The sequence below is a fragment of the Polypterus senegalus genome, chromosome 16, assembly GCF_016835505.1.
Source record: "Polypterus senegalus isolate Bchr_013 chromosome 16, ASM1683550v1, whole genome shotgun sequence".
NCBI lineage: Eukaryota > Metazoa > Chordata > Cladistia > Polypteriformes > Polypteridae > Polypterus > Polypterus senegalus.
The window spans coordinates 8719138-8734029 of NC_053169.1; the positions used below are offsets into that span (position 1 = coordinate 8719138).

The 14892-nt window shown below is 45.3% G+C and overlaps 1 protein-coding gene across 13 annotated transcripts in view; it reads right to left on the reverse strand.

Annotated features, from left to right (window-relative positions):
* dst (dystonin) overlaps positions 1 to 14892 on the reverse strand; it is a 413393-nt gene that overhangs the window by 73437 nt on the left and 325064 nt on the right. For all 13 annotated transcript variants that reach the window (XM_039739122.1, XM_039739120.1, XM_039739118.1 and 10 more), the window contains one exon: positions 1999 to 2160. In XM_039739122.1, coding sequence (XP_039595056.1) covers positions 1999 to 2160 — 162 coding nt within the window. The remainder of the gene's footprint in view (positions 1 to 1998; positions 2161 to 14892) is intronic.

A 14892-nucleotide genomic window follows, 5' to 3' on the forward strand; every position in this document is an offset into this window, starting at 1 on the left:
TCCTAAGTGTGCAACTGCCAGCGACACCTAATCTTTTTCGTTGGTAACAACTAATTAGCTGTCATGGCTGAAGTTTAAAAGAGTGCATGAAAAAGAAACAAGAGCCTCTCCGCAGCTTTGTGTTTAGACTTGTGGAAGAATGTGTGAAATTTATAAGCACCAGGGCCTCTCGGCCAGCATTGTGTATTTTCATCTGTCAAGACTTCTAATGACTGATGCGCTGCACGTTTCTTAAAGGTCATCACTGCAAAAAAGAAAACATCTACGCTAACCAAGGGCATTGCTAATATCTGCAATAATTGGGGGCTTAGCCCTTGTTCCCCCACCTCCCCCAAACCTGATAAAACTGTTACCACATGGGACAGGAGTGTCCCCCTATATACTTTCAATGTTAACAGGTGGAGTGGCCTGTGGAGTTTCACATTTTCCATGAGTAAATTTCAGAACATGTGCTGGGCCCTCCAAGATCAGAGGTTTCATTGGATGGGTAATTGATAATTAATTAATTACATTTATATAGTGCTCTTCTCTACTCAGAGGGCTTTCCAGATCCAGAGTGAGTGGGGAGCCACTTCAGCCACCACTAATGTGTAGCACACAACTGGATGATGCGATGGCAGCCATTATTGCACCAGTATTCTCACCACATATTAGCTATTAGGTGGCGAACTGGTGAGAGAGATGGCCAGTTAGAAACTGGGACTAGCATGGGTGAGGTCATGATGGGCAAGCTAGCAAGGACATCGGGATACACCCTACTCTTTACCAAGGATGCTCATGGATCGTTAACGACCACAGAGAGTCAGGACCTCGGGTTTACGTCTCATCTGAACAGCGTCATTAGGATCCACACACACACCACAGAGTAAGCGCCTCCTGCTGGCCCAACCATCACCTCTTCCAGCAGCAACCTCAGCTTGTCCTAGATCAGGGGTCCCCAACTCCGGTCCTGGAAGGCCCCAGTAGCTGCAGGTTTTCATTCTAACCCATTTCTTAATTAGTGACTTATTTTTGCTCCTAATTCACTTCTTTTGAATTATTTTTATTTGACTTGCTCTTGAAGGCTCGGACCCCTTAATTGTTTTTTTTTCCTTTAATTAGCAGCCAAACAATCATGAGATACAAAATTAACCAAAACATGACCAGCAAATTGTGACCATCATATAATATCTGAAAATAAAGAACAGTGAGGGTCTCAGGAATGTTGATCTGCTCCGGACCCCCAAAACATTCTACCAGTGCTCTTAGAAAAGAGAAAATCAACAATTCTGAAAATGTCTGCTATTGCACAATGAGAGCATTAACAAGCCATGGAATTAAAGAACAGGTTTAATTAACGACAAGTGAGTGAGCTGACAGAAGACCACCTCAGGGCCTCAAACTCCAACCAGTTGCTTAATGAGGTCTTGTCGTTAATTAAACTCATTTTTTAATTCTGTGGCTTGTTGCTGCTCTCATTGTGCAATGGCAGACATTTCTGAAATTATTTTTCTCTTTTCTAAGAGCTCTGGTCAAATATTTTGGGGGTCCGGAGCAGATCAATATTTCTGAGACCCTCATCTTTCTTCTCAGATATTGTATGACGGACACCAGTTATTTTGGCTCACTTTGTATTCTCATTTTTGTTTGACTGCTAATTAAGCATAAAGAAACAATTAAGGGTTCTGAGTCTTCAAGAGCAACTCAATTACAATGAAATCAAAAGAACTGAATTAGCAGCAAAAACAGGCCACTGATTAAGAAAAGGGTTAGAAAGAAAACCTGCAGCCACTGGGGCCCTCCAGGACCGGAGTTGGGGACCCCTGTCCTAGGTGGTCTCCCATCCAAGTACTGAACAGGCTTAGCTCCAGGTGGACGTCCTCTTCTGAAGTGCAGGTGGTGGGGCTGCTGGGTAGGTGAGAAGGTTCTGATTGATGCAGGGCTGGACACTTGAGCCCCCTCGACTGATCCTAACTATACATTTAGCTCCATTAGCCTGCTGGGAGAAGCAAAGCGTACCTTTTTGTTAAGTGTGTTACACCGCATGTTGATGTCTTCCAGGTCCTGCTCCAGTTTCTGTGTGTTGGTCGTTTTGGCCGCACTCTGAATGAGGCCTTGACCAATCCAGTTGACATCCTGCAGCTTGCCTTGCAAGGGCTCAATTTCTTCTTTCTGGAATACCTACAGATTTAATTCAAATAAACGGGGTTATGATCTCTTAGTGAGGGTACAGTTTAAATCACAGGTTAGATTCATTGCAGCACCCATACGTCTTGGTTGGCCTCAACCCATCGTAGCCGACCCAGCATTTGGGAGACGAGTTAAAAACAATTAGAACAACAAAGCTGGCAGCTCCAGCCTGTCCGTTTTCTCCAAAAGAACATCAAGTTGAGTTCTGACCATTGCCACAAAGTCCTACAGGCCACCACACTACCGGCTCACTTATTACTCCACGCGTCTGGGGTTCTCTAAAGGACCCCAGCAACAGGCTTGTCCTTCATTGGGAAATTGCAGTGCGTGAAGACAAGGACCACCTGAGCACCTCCAGCTTACGGTTGATTTGAGAAAGCACTCGGACCCCTTGACTTTCTGCACACTTCATTGTGTTAAGCAGATATATTGGCCATTTGTGACCATCGATCTACACTCAACAACCCATAATGACAAAAGTGAAGACGTGTGACCAGAAAGGCGAGTATTCAAAATCGCAAAATGAAATTTCTCGGACCCTTAGCTGTGGCCCTCCAGATTGTGCGCGGGTGCCTCCAGGTTGCTTTCATTCTCCATGAGATGCTTCCAGAACTTGACTGGTGTCCACCGGTAGAAGACTGGATTGACCGGTCATCGATCAGAAGGGGCACATGTGTCCCTGTGTTAAGGTTGAGTACATGCACTGATTATTACACCCACCACATGACATACCACCCGGATTAGGACCCGAGTGCGGCGTGTCCAGAAGGCCCCGCAATTCACGCTGCATATTAGGAGGAAAAACTAAGCCACAAAAGTCCAAGGAACTCTCTGTAGACCTCCACGATCAAATTTTGTGGAGGCACAGACAGAGGCATGGAGATCAAACCATTCCTAGAAGTCTGAGGACCATGGAGGCCTCGACAATTGTGAGATAGAAGACGTTTGGAACTACCAGGACTCTTCCAAGAGTGTGCCGCCCAGCCAAACTGATTAACTCGGAAAGAAGGGCTTTGGTCAGGGAGGTGACCATAAAAAACCCAACGGTCAGTCTAGGAGAGCCTTCAGAAGTCATCTGCTGAGATAGAAGAACCTGGCAGGAGAATGACCATCTCAGCAGTGCTCCATCAATCATGTGTTTATGGTATGGTGAATAGATGGGCCTTGGGCAGGGTGGTGACCAAGAATCAAATGATGTGAGAAGCAGCCTCGACGGGGACAGACACCAAGACAGCTTATGTCCAAAGCACACACCTTTTACCGTATATGCTCCAATAGAGGCCCCCGGTGTTTATTTGCAAAACTAGCCTCATCTCCCGGCGCTTAATAGAGACCGGCTGCTATTAGAGACCGGCTATTGTTAACAAAAACCTTCAGAACACAATATTTTTTTGCGAGTGTCGGTACAGGTAGGTACAGAAAAATATCGGCTAATATTACAAACAGCTACTTTATTTGGATTTCACATGCCGCATAAGACTGTTAAAGATAAATGGCAATGTCTTTCTGTACATTTCGCTGCTCTTCGTCATTCGAATCCGCAATGACAAGAAAATTCCACTTTAGTGGATACGAAGACGGCAGGTCTTTCTTTGTTACTCCCCTCTCTGCCCAAAGGGTAGATTTCGTAATCCAGGGCCTCGCAGGTCCAAAATAAGTAAATGTGTCCCGCGTCCGACGACCTAGGCTAATCTCGTTGGCAGTAAAAAACGATAAGGAATGTGCAGCTGGTTAAAAGTGATGAATCTTCACGGAGACTCTTCATAGCAAAACACATTTATACCACTCTCTGTTTATCACTTTATAACGACCATATTCTGGTCAACCCGGCACGAAAATGAAGCAGTTTTAGAAACCAGTATATTCGTATTTCTTATATATGCAACGTGCTGATATGCACACGTATTACGCACGTCTATAAAGATACAGACGCTTACAATGTACGCTAGTAGGCAAATATCAAAGACCCGGCTACTGTTAAGAGACCGGCTACTATTTGGCTGCATCCCCTCTGAAGCCCGGCGCTTATTAGAGACCGGCGACAATAAGAGACTCTGCGTTTATTGGAGGATAAACAGTATTTGTTTTTCCAGTACAGTGCACCAGTCACTCACAGTCCTTCGCTCTTTTAGTCTTTTCTGGCCACCTACACTCCTCTCTCATAAGCTTCGTCTCGCTCCCTCCCAACTCCTGCTCTTTGACTGGAGAGAGGTGGCTCCTTTTATGCAGTACCCGGATGTGCTCCAGGTGCTTCTCGACGATCCTCCTGCAGCTCTTCCGGGTGTGGCGGAAGTGCTGTCTGAGCACCCGGAAGCACACCAGGTGTATCTGTCTCCTGGCCAGGCAACACTCCATGTTATGGCGGAAGTGCTGCCGTCCACGTCTCTGGGAAAGTCTGGCCGGACCTTGGTGGTGGCCACGTGTCCCAACCAAGTGGAGCTTCCCAGCTCCAAACATGTGGCCCACCTGCGAACCAGGGCGGTTGCCCTCTCGTGTCCCGGGGGAGGTATTGGTCCTCTCCCAGTCCTTCCAGCTTCCAGGCACCCCGGCTGTGCAGACGCCCCAGCCACCTGTTACACTGGTCACTCAAACAGAGTATCGCAAGTCCACTGATGAGATGAAGAGCACTTGTCAGGAGGATGACCATCTCAGCATCACTCCAGCAGTCAGGCATTGATGGTAGAGAAGCTAACGTCTGCTTGGAGTTTGCGAAGACCAATGGAGACCATGAAGAAAAAGATTCTCTGGTCTGATGACACAAAAATCTTTGGGCTGCTCTGCTGCTCGCGGATGGTGATGCAGATGTGCAATTTAAACAGATTGTTATTTTCATGGGAATTGTTACATATGCATAATAGAACTAACTATTTTACATTACATCGAGTAATTAACCATAGTATACAATAGTAAAACGTAATAAATTGAAAGAAAATTATGTTTCATGTTGCATTAGAGGCATTTGGTGCGTTATACATTTTCATCCTGCTTGGCTTTGAAATTAACACGCAAATACTTTTTAAACTTACACTTTAACTGAAAACGTAACAATTTGTAAGAGCTGAGAGCACAGGAACTGTGTCTGACAAAAGCATTCACACCAATGAGAGGTGAGAGGAGGGCGGGACTTGAAAAAATCTCTTGGTGATAGTCTCGTCTCAAATTTTTCATTTATAATATATATAAACCAGTAATGGCGTACTGCATGATAACGTGCAGTGAATACACTTGACTTGAACATTCATAGTCTTCATCCTCTTTCTCTGTACGTTTATCATTCATTTGCTCAGAGGTTAATGCGCTTGCTGCTTCCTGAGCAGCTCTTCTTTTCTCTACCATAGCGGCCCGCTTCTTCTCTTCTTTCGTCGGCATCTTTTCGCGGTAAAACTGGCTACGTTAGTTTTTGTGTTAGAATTACTTAGTAAACTTTCTTTACTTTTTCACTTAAGTCTTCAATCTGTCTCAAGAATGATTAGCGAAGGTGGCAGGGAATGAGAACGGCACCCACACGCACGCGCCACACGGCCGCCCTGCTGCGTGCTGCTGAGAGTTCATTCTACAATAAAATAAAATAAAAATAAAAAGAGTAATAAAAATCTTCACCCCAAAAAGCGGATAGTAGACGTCACGTAGTATATGTGTACCAAATTTCAAGTCAATAGGTGAAACGGTTTGCGAGCTACAGGTGATTTAAAATCCTGGACAGACAAACGAACAGCCATGGCACCGTATTATAGAAGAAGATATTATATATTTATTTTATTTATATAAATAAATTATATATATATATATATATATATATATATATTCACCCCTGCTCACTTCGCTCACCAACTTCCCCGTCCTGCGCTATGCACCAGCCACTTCACGTTTTTGCCGCTCGCGTATGTATATTCACTTTCACTAAACAACACATCTTTTAATTCTTGCGGATACTCCTCTCCATTGGGAAGAAACACTACTTTTCCCTGATGGCAACACGAATTAGACGATCTACAAGTGTCTGACTTAAAAGATTAAATCCAAACAATATATTCGATCTCTTTTCGCTGTTTCGTTATTTTTACCAAGTAATAATTTCCATTTGTTTGCGCTAAGGTGATCTTTCTTTATCATTTGTTTAAAACTTTGCATACTTTCATTATCTCTAACGTGCTCTGCATGTGTATCGCACCATTTTTAATTTCTTTATGATGTTCTACTTTGTCATCTACTCTTTGTCTTTTATTTCCGGCCACAGGAGTGATTAAATCTCTTGGCACAAAGTTTTGTCTCGTGGGACATGAAAATATCTGTGTGAAAAAGCCACATCTCGTCCCAGAGAGATATATACACATACTGAACATATACATACGATCATACACATATACAGTGGGTGCGGAAAGTATTCAGACCCCCTTTAATTTTTCACTCTTTGTTATATTGCAGCCATTTGCTAAAATCATTTAAATTAATTTTTTCCCTCATTAATGTACGCACAGCACCCCATATTGACAGACAAAAAAAAGAATTTTTGAAATTGTTGCAGATTTATTAAAAAAGACAAACTGAAATCTCACCTGGTCCTAAGTATTCAGACCCTTTGCTCAGTATTTAGTAGAAGCCCCCTTTTGAGCTCATACAGCCAGGAGTCTTCTTGGGAAAGATGCAACAAATTTTTCACACCTGGATTTGGGGATCCTCTGCCATTCCTCCTTACAGATCCTCTCCAGTTCAGTCAGGTTGGATGGTAAACGTTGGTGGACAGCCATTTTTAGGTCTCTCCAGAGATGTTCAATTGGGTTTAAGTCAGGGTTCTGGCTAGGCCATTCAAGAACAGTCACAGAGTTGTTGTGAAGCCACTCCTTCGTTATTTTAGCTGTGTGCTTAGGGTCATTGACTTGTTGGAAGGTAAACCTTCAGCCCAGTCTGAGGTCCTTAGCACTCTGGAGAAGGTTTTTGTCCAGGATATCCCTGTACTTGGCCGCATTCATCTTTCCCTCATTTGCAACCAGTCGTCCTGTCCCTGCAGCTGAAAAACACCCCCACAGCATGATGCTGCCACCACCATGCTTCACTGTGGGGACTGTATTGGACAAGTGATGAGCAGTGCCTGGTTTTCTCCACACATACCACTTAGAATTAAGGCCAAAAAGTTCTATCTTGGAGTTTGCTAAAAGACACCCTCGATTGCAACCAGTCATCCAAGTGATGAGCAGTGCCTGGTTGTCTCCACACATACTGCTTAGAATTAAGGCCAAAAAGTTCTATCTTCGTCTCATCAGACCAGAGAATCTTATTTCTCACCATCTCAGAGTCCTTCAGGTGTCTTTTAGCAAACTCCAAGATAGAACTTTTTGGCCTTAATTCTAAGTGGTATGTGTGGAGAAAACCAGGCACTGCTCATCACTTGTCCAATACAGTCCCCACAGTGAAGCATGGTGGTGGCAGCATCATGCTGTGGGGGTGTTTTTCAGCTGCAGGGACAGGACGACTGGTTGCAAATGAGGGAAAGATGAATGCGGCCAAGTACAGGGATATCCTGGACAAAAACCTTCTCCAGAGTGCTAAGGACCTCAGACTGGGCCGAAGGTTTACCTTCCAACAAGACAATGACCCTAAGCACACAGCTAAAATAACGAAGGAGTGGCTTCACAACAACTCTGTGACTGTTCTTGAATGGCCCAGCCAGAGCCCCGACTTAAACCCAATTGAGCATCTCTGGAGAGACCTACAAATGGCTGTCCACCAGAGTTTACCATCCAACCTGACAGAACTGGAGAGGATCTGCAAGGAGGAATGGCAGAGGATCCCCAAATCCAGGTGTGAAAAACTTGTTGCATCTTTCCCAAGAAGACTCCTGACTCCAAGCTCAAAAGGGTGCTTCTACTAAACACTGAGCAAAGGGTCTGAATACTTAGGACCAGGTGATATTTCAGTTTGTCTTTTTTAATAAATCTGCAACAATTTCAAAAATTCTTTTTTTTGTCTGTCAATATGGAGTGCTGTGTGTACATTAATGAGGAAAAAAATAATTTAAATGATTTTAGCAAATGGCTGCAATACAACAAAGAGTGAAAAATTGAAGGGGGCCTGAATACTTTCAGTACCCACTGTATACTTGTATACATATATATATATATATATATATATATATATATATAAAGCGATAAGATGTCTGGTCCATCTATCCAGCATTCGTACCCCTGGTCGGTTGTAATGTTGTCCGGCGTCCACAAGAGGGCAGGAATGTCCTCTTGAACAAAGGCCAGTGAATGAAGTGCATAGTGGCGGTGTCTGTGTGCCACATGGTCCAAAGCAGGACTGGCATGTCTGATGAAGAAAGGCACCAAGAAGCACAAAGAAAGAGGAGTGTAAAGGCTAGAATATCCAAAGGCATGTCAGGTGCACAGAGGTTCACAAACGCATGACGCGATTGAAACAGACGGACTTAGTCATGAAGCTCAATGGGCTGTTGCTGTGCTAGTAATTTAATAATCACGATGGGGTAAATGTGTCTGACAAGAAAATTAAAAAAAAAAAATAACTTTGATTGTATTAATTTCAGCAGCACTGAACTTTGGCCGCCCTCGACAAGATGCCATAAAGAGTGCAACAGGAGAGATTAATGACTTCCTGCTCATGGCCGGCTACTCCTGTTTTGATTGTTTTTGCCTTTTGTTTCACAGTAGGTGTTTAGGCCTGATATTTCACAGCACTCACTTACCACGTATTGGCAAAATAAACATCAGACTGAGAGCACTTAAGAAGGCGTAAAAAATGAGAATTTAACGGGGAAAACCAACACTTTTCAAAATAAAATAAACAGAAAAGAGAACATTCACAGATTACAAAGAACGCTGACTATCTCAAGGCTCAGCTGTTGTGGTGCACAGTTTGGTTTGCTCTGATAGAAAACCGATGAATCAGCCATGAAATATCCAAATGAACGGCAGGGGCATAAGGCTCATAAGAAAAGCCACCAGCACAGGCCCAGATAAATTATGGACTACTGTACTACAGCTTCAATTCAAGCGCTGAGGCATCAGCTAATGTATATGAAGTCGGCAGAGTGCAACATCAGTCCCCAATCCCTACGACGTCACTCACAGCACATCCATTGTAAGGTGTCTGTTTGTGATGCACCATCTGTTGGAATGACAAATGCAATGATTATGCCTCTGTTATATGCCATTTGGTATGGCACTTGCAAAGGCAGTGTTCATTTTTGGGATACACCATCTGTTAGAATGGCAACTGCAGTGCATTTTATTACTAAAAATATTTGTGATGTGCCAGCAACAGGCCTGACACATGGACAGACATAAGGTGGATTATCTCAAAACAAATAAGGGTGGCATGGTGGCACACCGTAAGTTGATCGTGGTTCACATTCCAGGTCCACCTTGCATGGAGTTTGCATGTTCTCCCCGTGCCTAGGTGGATTTACCTTCAGTTTTCTCCCACAGTGCAAAGACATGCAGGTTAGGTGGTCCGGCGATGCTAAATTTGCCTGAGTGTGTGCGTCTGTTCAGCCTGCGATGGATTGGTGCCCTGTTCATGAGTCGTTCGCGCCTTGCATCCAATGCTTGCTGGGATAGGATAGGCTTAAACCAATCAATCTAATTCTGAGTTGCAGTGGGGTGGGCAAACCCAATGCTCTAAGCACCAGGTGCAAGGCTGGAATGCACCCTGGATGGACCACCAATTTGTACAAACAGAAAATACAATAACATCCATCCATCCATTATCCAACCTGCTATATCGTAACTACAGGGTCACCGGGGTCTGCTGGAGCCAATCTCAGCCAACACAGGGCGCAAGGCAGGAACCAAACCCCATGCAGGGCACCAGCCCACCGCAGGGCATACACACACACACACACACACTAGGGACAATTTAGAATCACCAATGCACCTAACCTGCATGTCTTTTGGACTGTGGGAGGAAACCGGAATACTCTGAAACACGGGGAGAACATGCAAACTCCACACAGGGAGGACCAGGGAAGCGAACCCAGGTCTCCTTACTGCGAGGCAGCACCGCTACCCACTGTGCCACCATGCCACCCTTACCATAACATTCTCCAAGCAATTGAATCCATCTCAGGGTCCTTAGGATTGGAGCCTATCGCAGCAGCATCAGACATAAGGCAGGAGTCAGCCCTCAAATGATGGCAGCATACACCGACACAGCATAATACAAAAGTAGCAAACCCATTTAAACCAGTTCAGCATCCAAGGGAAGCCAAAGCCTCTCTTCTCAGCACTGGATACAATGCAGGAACCATCTCGGCAGACAATGCCAGACCAGTTATGTAATTTAATACAACATATCACACTCAAAGCCAATTTTATCCAACTCAGAGTCATGGAGGGGGATTAGTGCCGATCCTGGCAGCACCGTGCACAGGGCAGTCGCCAAACCCTTGTGGGAGGCCAGTGCAGCCTGCCATAATACAACATTTAATCCATTACTAACTCATGGGGGCTGGGCTCCATCCCAGCAGCATCGGACACAAAGCAAGAACGAACACAACATTCACCAGTATAGCATATGATGACATCCTGAAGCCCACTTAATCCAGTTCAGGACTGAAGGCGACCTAAAACTCAGGGATAAGGCAGGAACCACCACAGGGTGGGATGCCAGTCTATTGCAGCACTTAAAAAATAGATAGATAGATAGATAGATAGATAGATAGATAGATAGATAGATAGATAGATAGATAGATAGATAGATAGATAGATAGATAGATAGATAGATGTGAAAGGCACTATATGATAGATAGATAGATAGATAGATAGATAGATAGATAGATAGATAGATAGATACCCTGGTGTACCCTATGATAGCTGGGATAGGCTCCAGCAGAGCCCTGCTGTTCAGGACAGAGTAGGTTAGAAAATAACTGACTGACCTTTCAGAGTGGGGTGGCATTGTGGCACAGTGGTAGCGCTGCTATCCTCACAGTAAGGAGACCAGGGTTCATGTCTGGGTCCTCGCTGTGCAGAGTTTGCATGTTCTCCCAGTGTCTGTGTGGGTTTTGCCCGGATGCTCCGTTTTCTTCCCACAGTCCAAAGACATGCAGGTTAGGTGCATTGGTGTTTCTAAGTCGGCCCTAGTGTGTGGTTGGTGTGTATGTATGTGTGTGTGTGGCCTGCGATGGACTGGCACCCTGTCCAGTATTTGGTTCCCTGCCTTGCACCCTGTGATAGCTGGGATAGGATCCAGCAGACCCCCACTGTTCAAGACAGAACAGGTAAGGAAATGACTGACTGACCTTTCAGAGTGGGGTGGCATGGTGGCACAGTGGCAGCGCTGCTATCCTCACAGTAAGGAGACCAGAGTTCATGTCTAGGTCCTGTTTCCATGTTCTCCCCATGTCTGCATGGATTTCCTCCCAAAGTCCAAAGACATGCAGGTTAGGTGCATCAGCGCTGCTAAACTGGCCTGAGTGTGCGTTCACCCAGCAATGGAGGACTGGCCCCCAGCCAGGCGCTTGTTCCTGCCTTGCACCCTATGCTAGCTGGGATAGGCTCCACAACACAACCATGTCCCTGATCAGGATGAAGGAGGTTAGAAAATGACTGACCTTTCAGAGTGAACTCTAGTATGAAAAGTGCTCTCTACTTGATGCAATCAAAAATGTGGTTTAAATGCAAAGCTATTTAAAAAGTATGGTAGGAGGAAAAGCTATAAAAAGAATAAACGTCAAGTTTCTTGGCGCATCAAGTTCAGTCCACCCAGAAACATCACATATCCTATAAAAGACACAGTCTGGCACGCCAGAAACGCTCCTACCAGAAAATGGGGTAATATTTCTTTGTGCCCATTTGACTGAGCTTCATATATGGGCTCCTCAGCATGTGTGCTCAACAAATGGCACATCTACCGAAACCGATATAAGGAACAAACTCAACAACGTGAATAATGGAAGAAACGTCCGACTCCTGATTAACTAGAAAAGCCGTCACGGCCAGCTGTAAACGTGCTTGGGAAAGCAATTAATGGGATGAGGTAACTGCAGTCCCTGGTGACTAAGCTTAAGACAAATGATCGGGAACGTGTGAATCAGAAAGACGGCCCTGGGGGAAGAAGCCCACGGCGACAGGCCAGACAGCGTCCTCGAATGCGCTTAAAAGGCAAAGCTCCAAAAACCAGACGGAGAGAGAGAGAGAGAGAAAGGGTAATGCGCGATTCCCCACATAAGACCACGCAGTTCCTAACCTGAGCAGGCTTGAGCTGCTAGGAGACGTCGATCAGGATGCCAAACTTTGCTGGCCATTTAAGCCGCTCGCCTCTATTTGACTCCTAAGTTTAATGCCTCCTGCCCCACGCTGGGGTGCTGATAAACAAGGAACTGAAAATCCTGCTCTCCTCAGTGTTGGGAGGCACGTGGCTCTCCATTTCTTTACTTCCGATACATTTAAATCAATGTTAAAAATCCGATAACATATAAACTTGACCCCTTTAAAACTCCACCCACATCTTGGACAGAAACAAGACATGGCCTTGGCATAGTCACCATGATCAGATTTATTGTATCTTTGACAACCTTTTCAGAATTTAATAATATAAATTTGGCCCTTAGAAACTCTACCCAGATCTTGCATGAAAACTAGGCATGGCTTTGGTAGAGTCGGCATGATCTGACTTATTGTATCGTCCTCATTAATAATATAAACTTATCACTTCAAAACTCCACCCACATCTTGGATGGAAATGAGACATGGCTTAAGTATAGTCGGCATCAGGTCAGGTCAGGTTGGGGAGCCTGCACTTGGTACAGCACATCACCACACCCTCCACACGACCAAACAGCTGGGGTTCCCAGTTGGTAACGCCCCAGGTAGATATGCAGTCTAGTCCCGCCCACTGGAAATGACCCTCTATCTGCCGCAGTCAGGTGTTGTGTGAGCATCCCCTTAGCCTGGTCCAGTCACTTAAGTCCTCAACAATGAGAATCCCGTGAGCTGGATCGTCCTTGTGCCCTAGTAGGCACAATCAGATTAAATGTATCTTCCACGACTTTTTGCATAATTTAATAATATAAACTTCAGACATCAAAACTCCACCCACCTCTTGGATGGAAACGAGACATGGCCTTGGCATAGTCGGCATGATCAGACTTATTGTATCTTCCACATTAATAATATAAACTTAGCACTTCAAAACTCCACCCACCCAATGAGACATGGCCAAGGTATATTTGGCATTTAGTCAGGTCAGGGCAGGTTGGAGAGCCTGCACTGGTACAGCACATCACCACACCCTCCACACGACCAAACAGCTGGGGTTCCCAGTTGGTAACGCCCCAGGTAGATATGCAGTCTAGTCCCACCCACTGGAAATGACCCTCTATCTGCCGCAGTCAGGTGTTACGTGAGCATCCCCTTGGCCTGGTTCAGCCACTCGGGTCCTCAACAATGAGAATCCCGTGAGCTGAATCGTCCTTGTGCCCTAGTTGGCACAATCAGATTAAATGTATCTTTCACGCCTTTTTCATAATTTAATTATATAAACGAGACTTCAAAACTCCACCCACATCTTGGATGGAAACGAGACACAGCCTTGGTATAGTCGGCATGATCAGATTAATTGTAACTCCCACAACTTTTCCATAATTTAATACAATTTCACCGTGCAGCAACCCTGCGTGGAAGTGAGAAAAAAAAGTTAAAAGGGAATGCAGACCTTTACCCTGCCGTAAATCACGCCATCCATCATCCGTCCATTCATCTGGAGGCCCAAATTATTTCGGGAGACTTCAACTTTAGGAGAAGGTTGAATGTCGACAGCAGCAGCAGCATCCATGCAGGCCACACTGTCCTGGAGGAGCCGGTCATCGACATTTAGCCAGTAAGGTTTCACTTGAGAAGGTCGAGGTTCATCCAGTAGTTCCAGTGTGGGCAGCTCTTCATAAGGAGCCCGCAGGTCGCTGTCTGCACCGTAGACATTTTCAATTTTGTCTGTTATTCCACACAACGTATGAAGTGCTTCCTCTCTGCCCCCCAGTCTTTGACTCAGATGATCAATGATGACTTCATCCACCATCTCTGGACATATCATGACATTGTTCTGGAACTTTCTGGCCATCTCATTGTGCTTTGGAGTGCTAAGTTGCTCCTCGTTATCAGAGTTGTCCACAAATTCAAGTCTGACATCTTCTAAGAAGCAAACATCGTCAGAAGAGATGGCAGGACTGGCATTTTTGTCGGGGACGTCCTGTTGCAGTTCAATTTCTGCCAGTGGGCTGCACACACCAGAGTCATCTTCCGATGCCACGGAGCTCGGGGTCCGCTTGCTCTTACTCTGCTCCGACAAATCAGACTCATTAGCGCTGTCTGCAAACTGGGCTTCACTTTTATTAGCGTAGTCGATCAGATTGGTAGGGGCATATGTTCTCCACGAACGTCTCCTTTCGGTGTGGGACTTCACTTTAGGCATTACCGTCCCTGGTGTTCTCCTCACATTGGCACTGAGCTTTAGGGCATCCAAAATCATCTGCTCGTCCAGCCTGCTTGCCTCACGACTCCGCAGCTCATAAACGCTGGAAGATGCCAGGAGGCCATTGCTGTAAAAAGTGCCATTGTCCATAGTCCTGAAACTGTAGGGAAGGGTGCGCTCGGTGAAATGTCGGGATGACAGGCTGCCCTTGGACTCTGCGTCAATCTGCTCGTTCAGTCTCACCGTGTCATATATGGATCGCTGAGGGACATAGCAATCGTCGATGTTCAAGTCCTC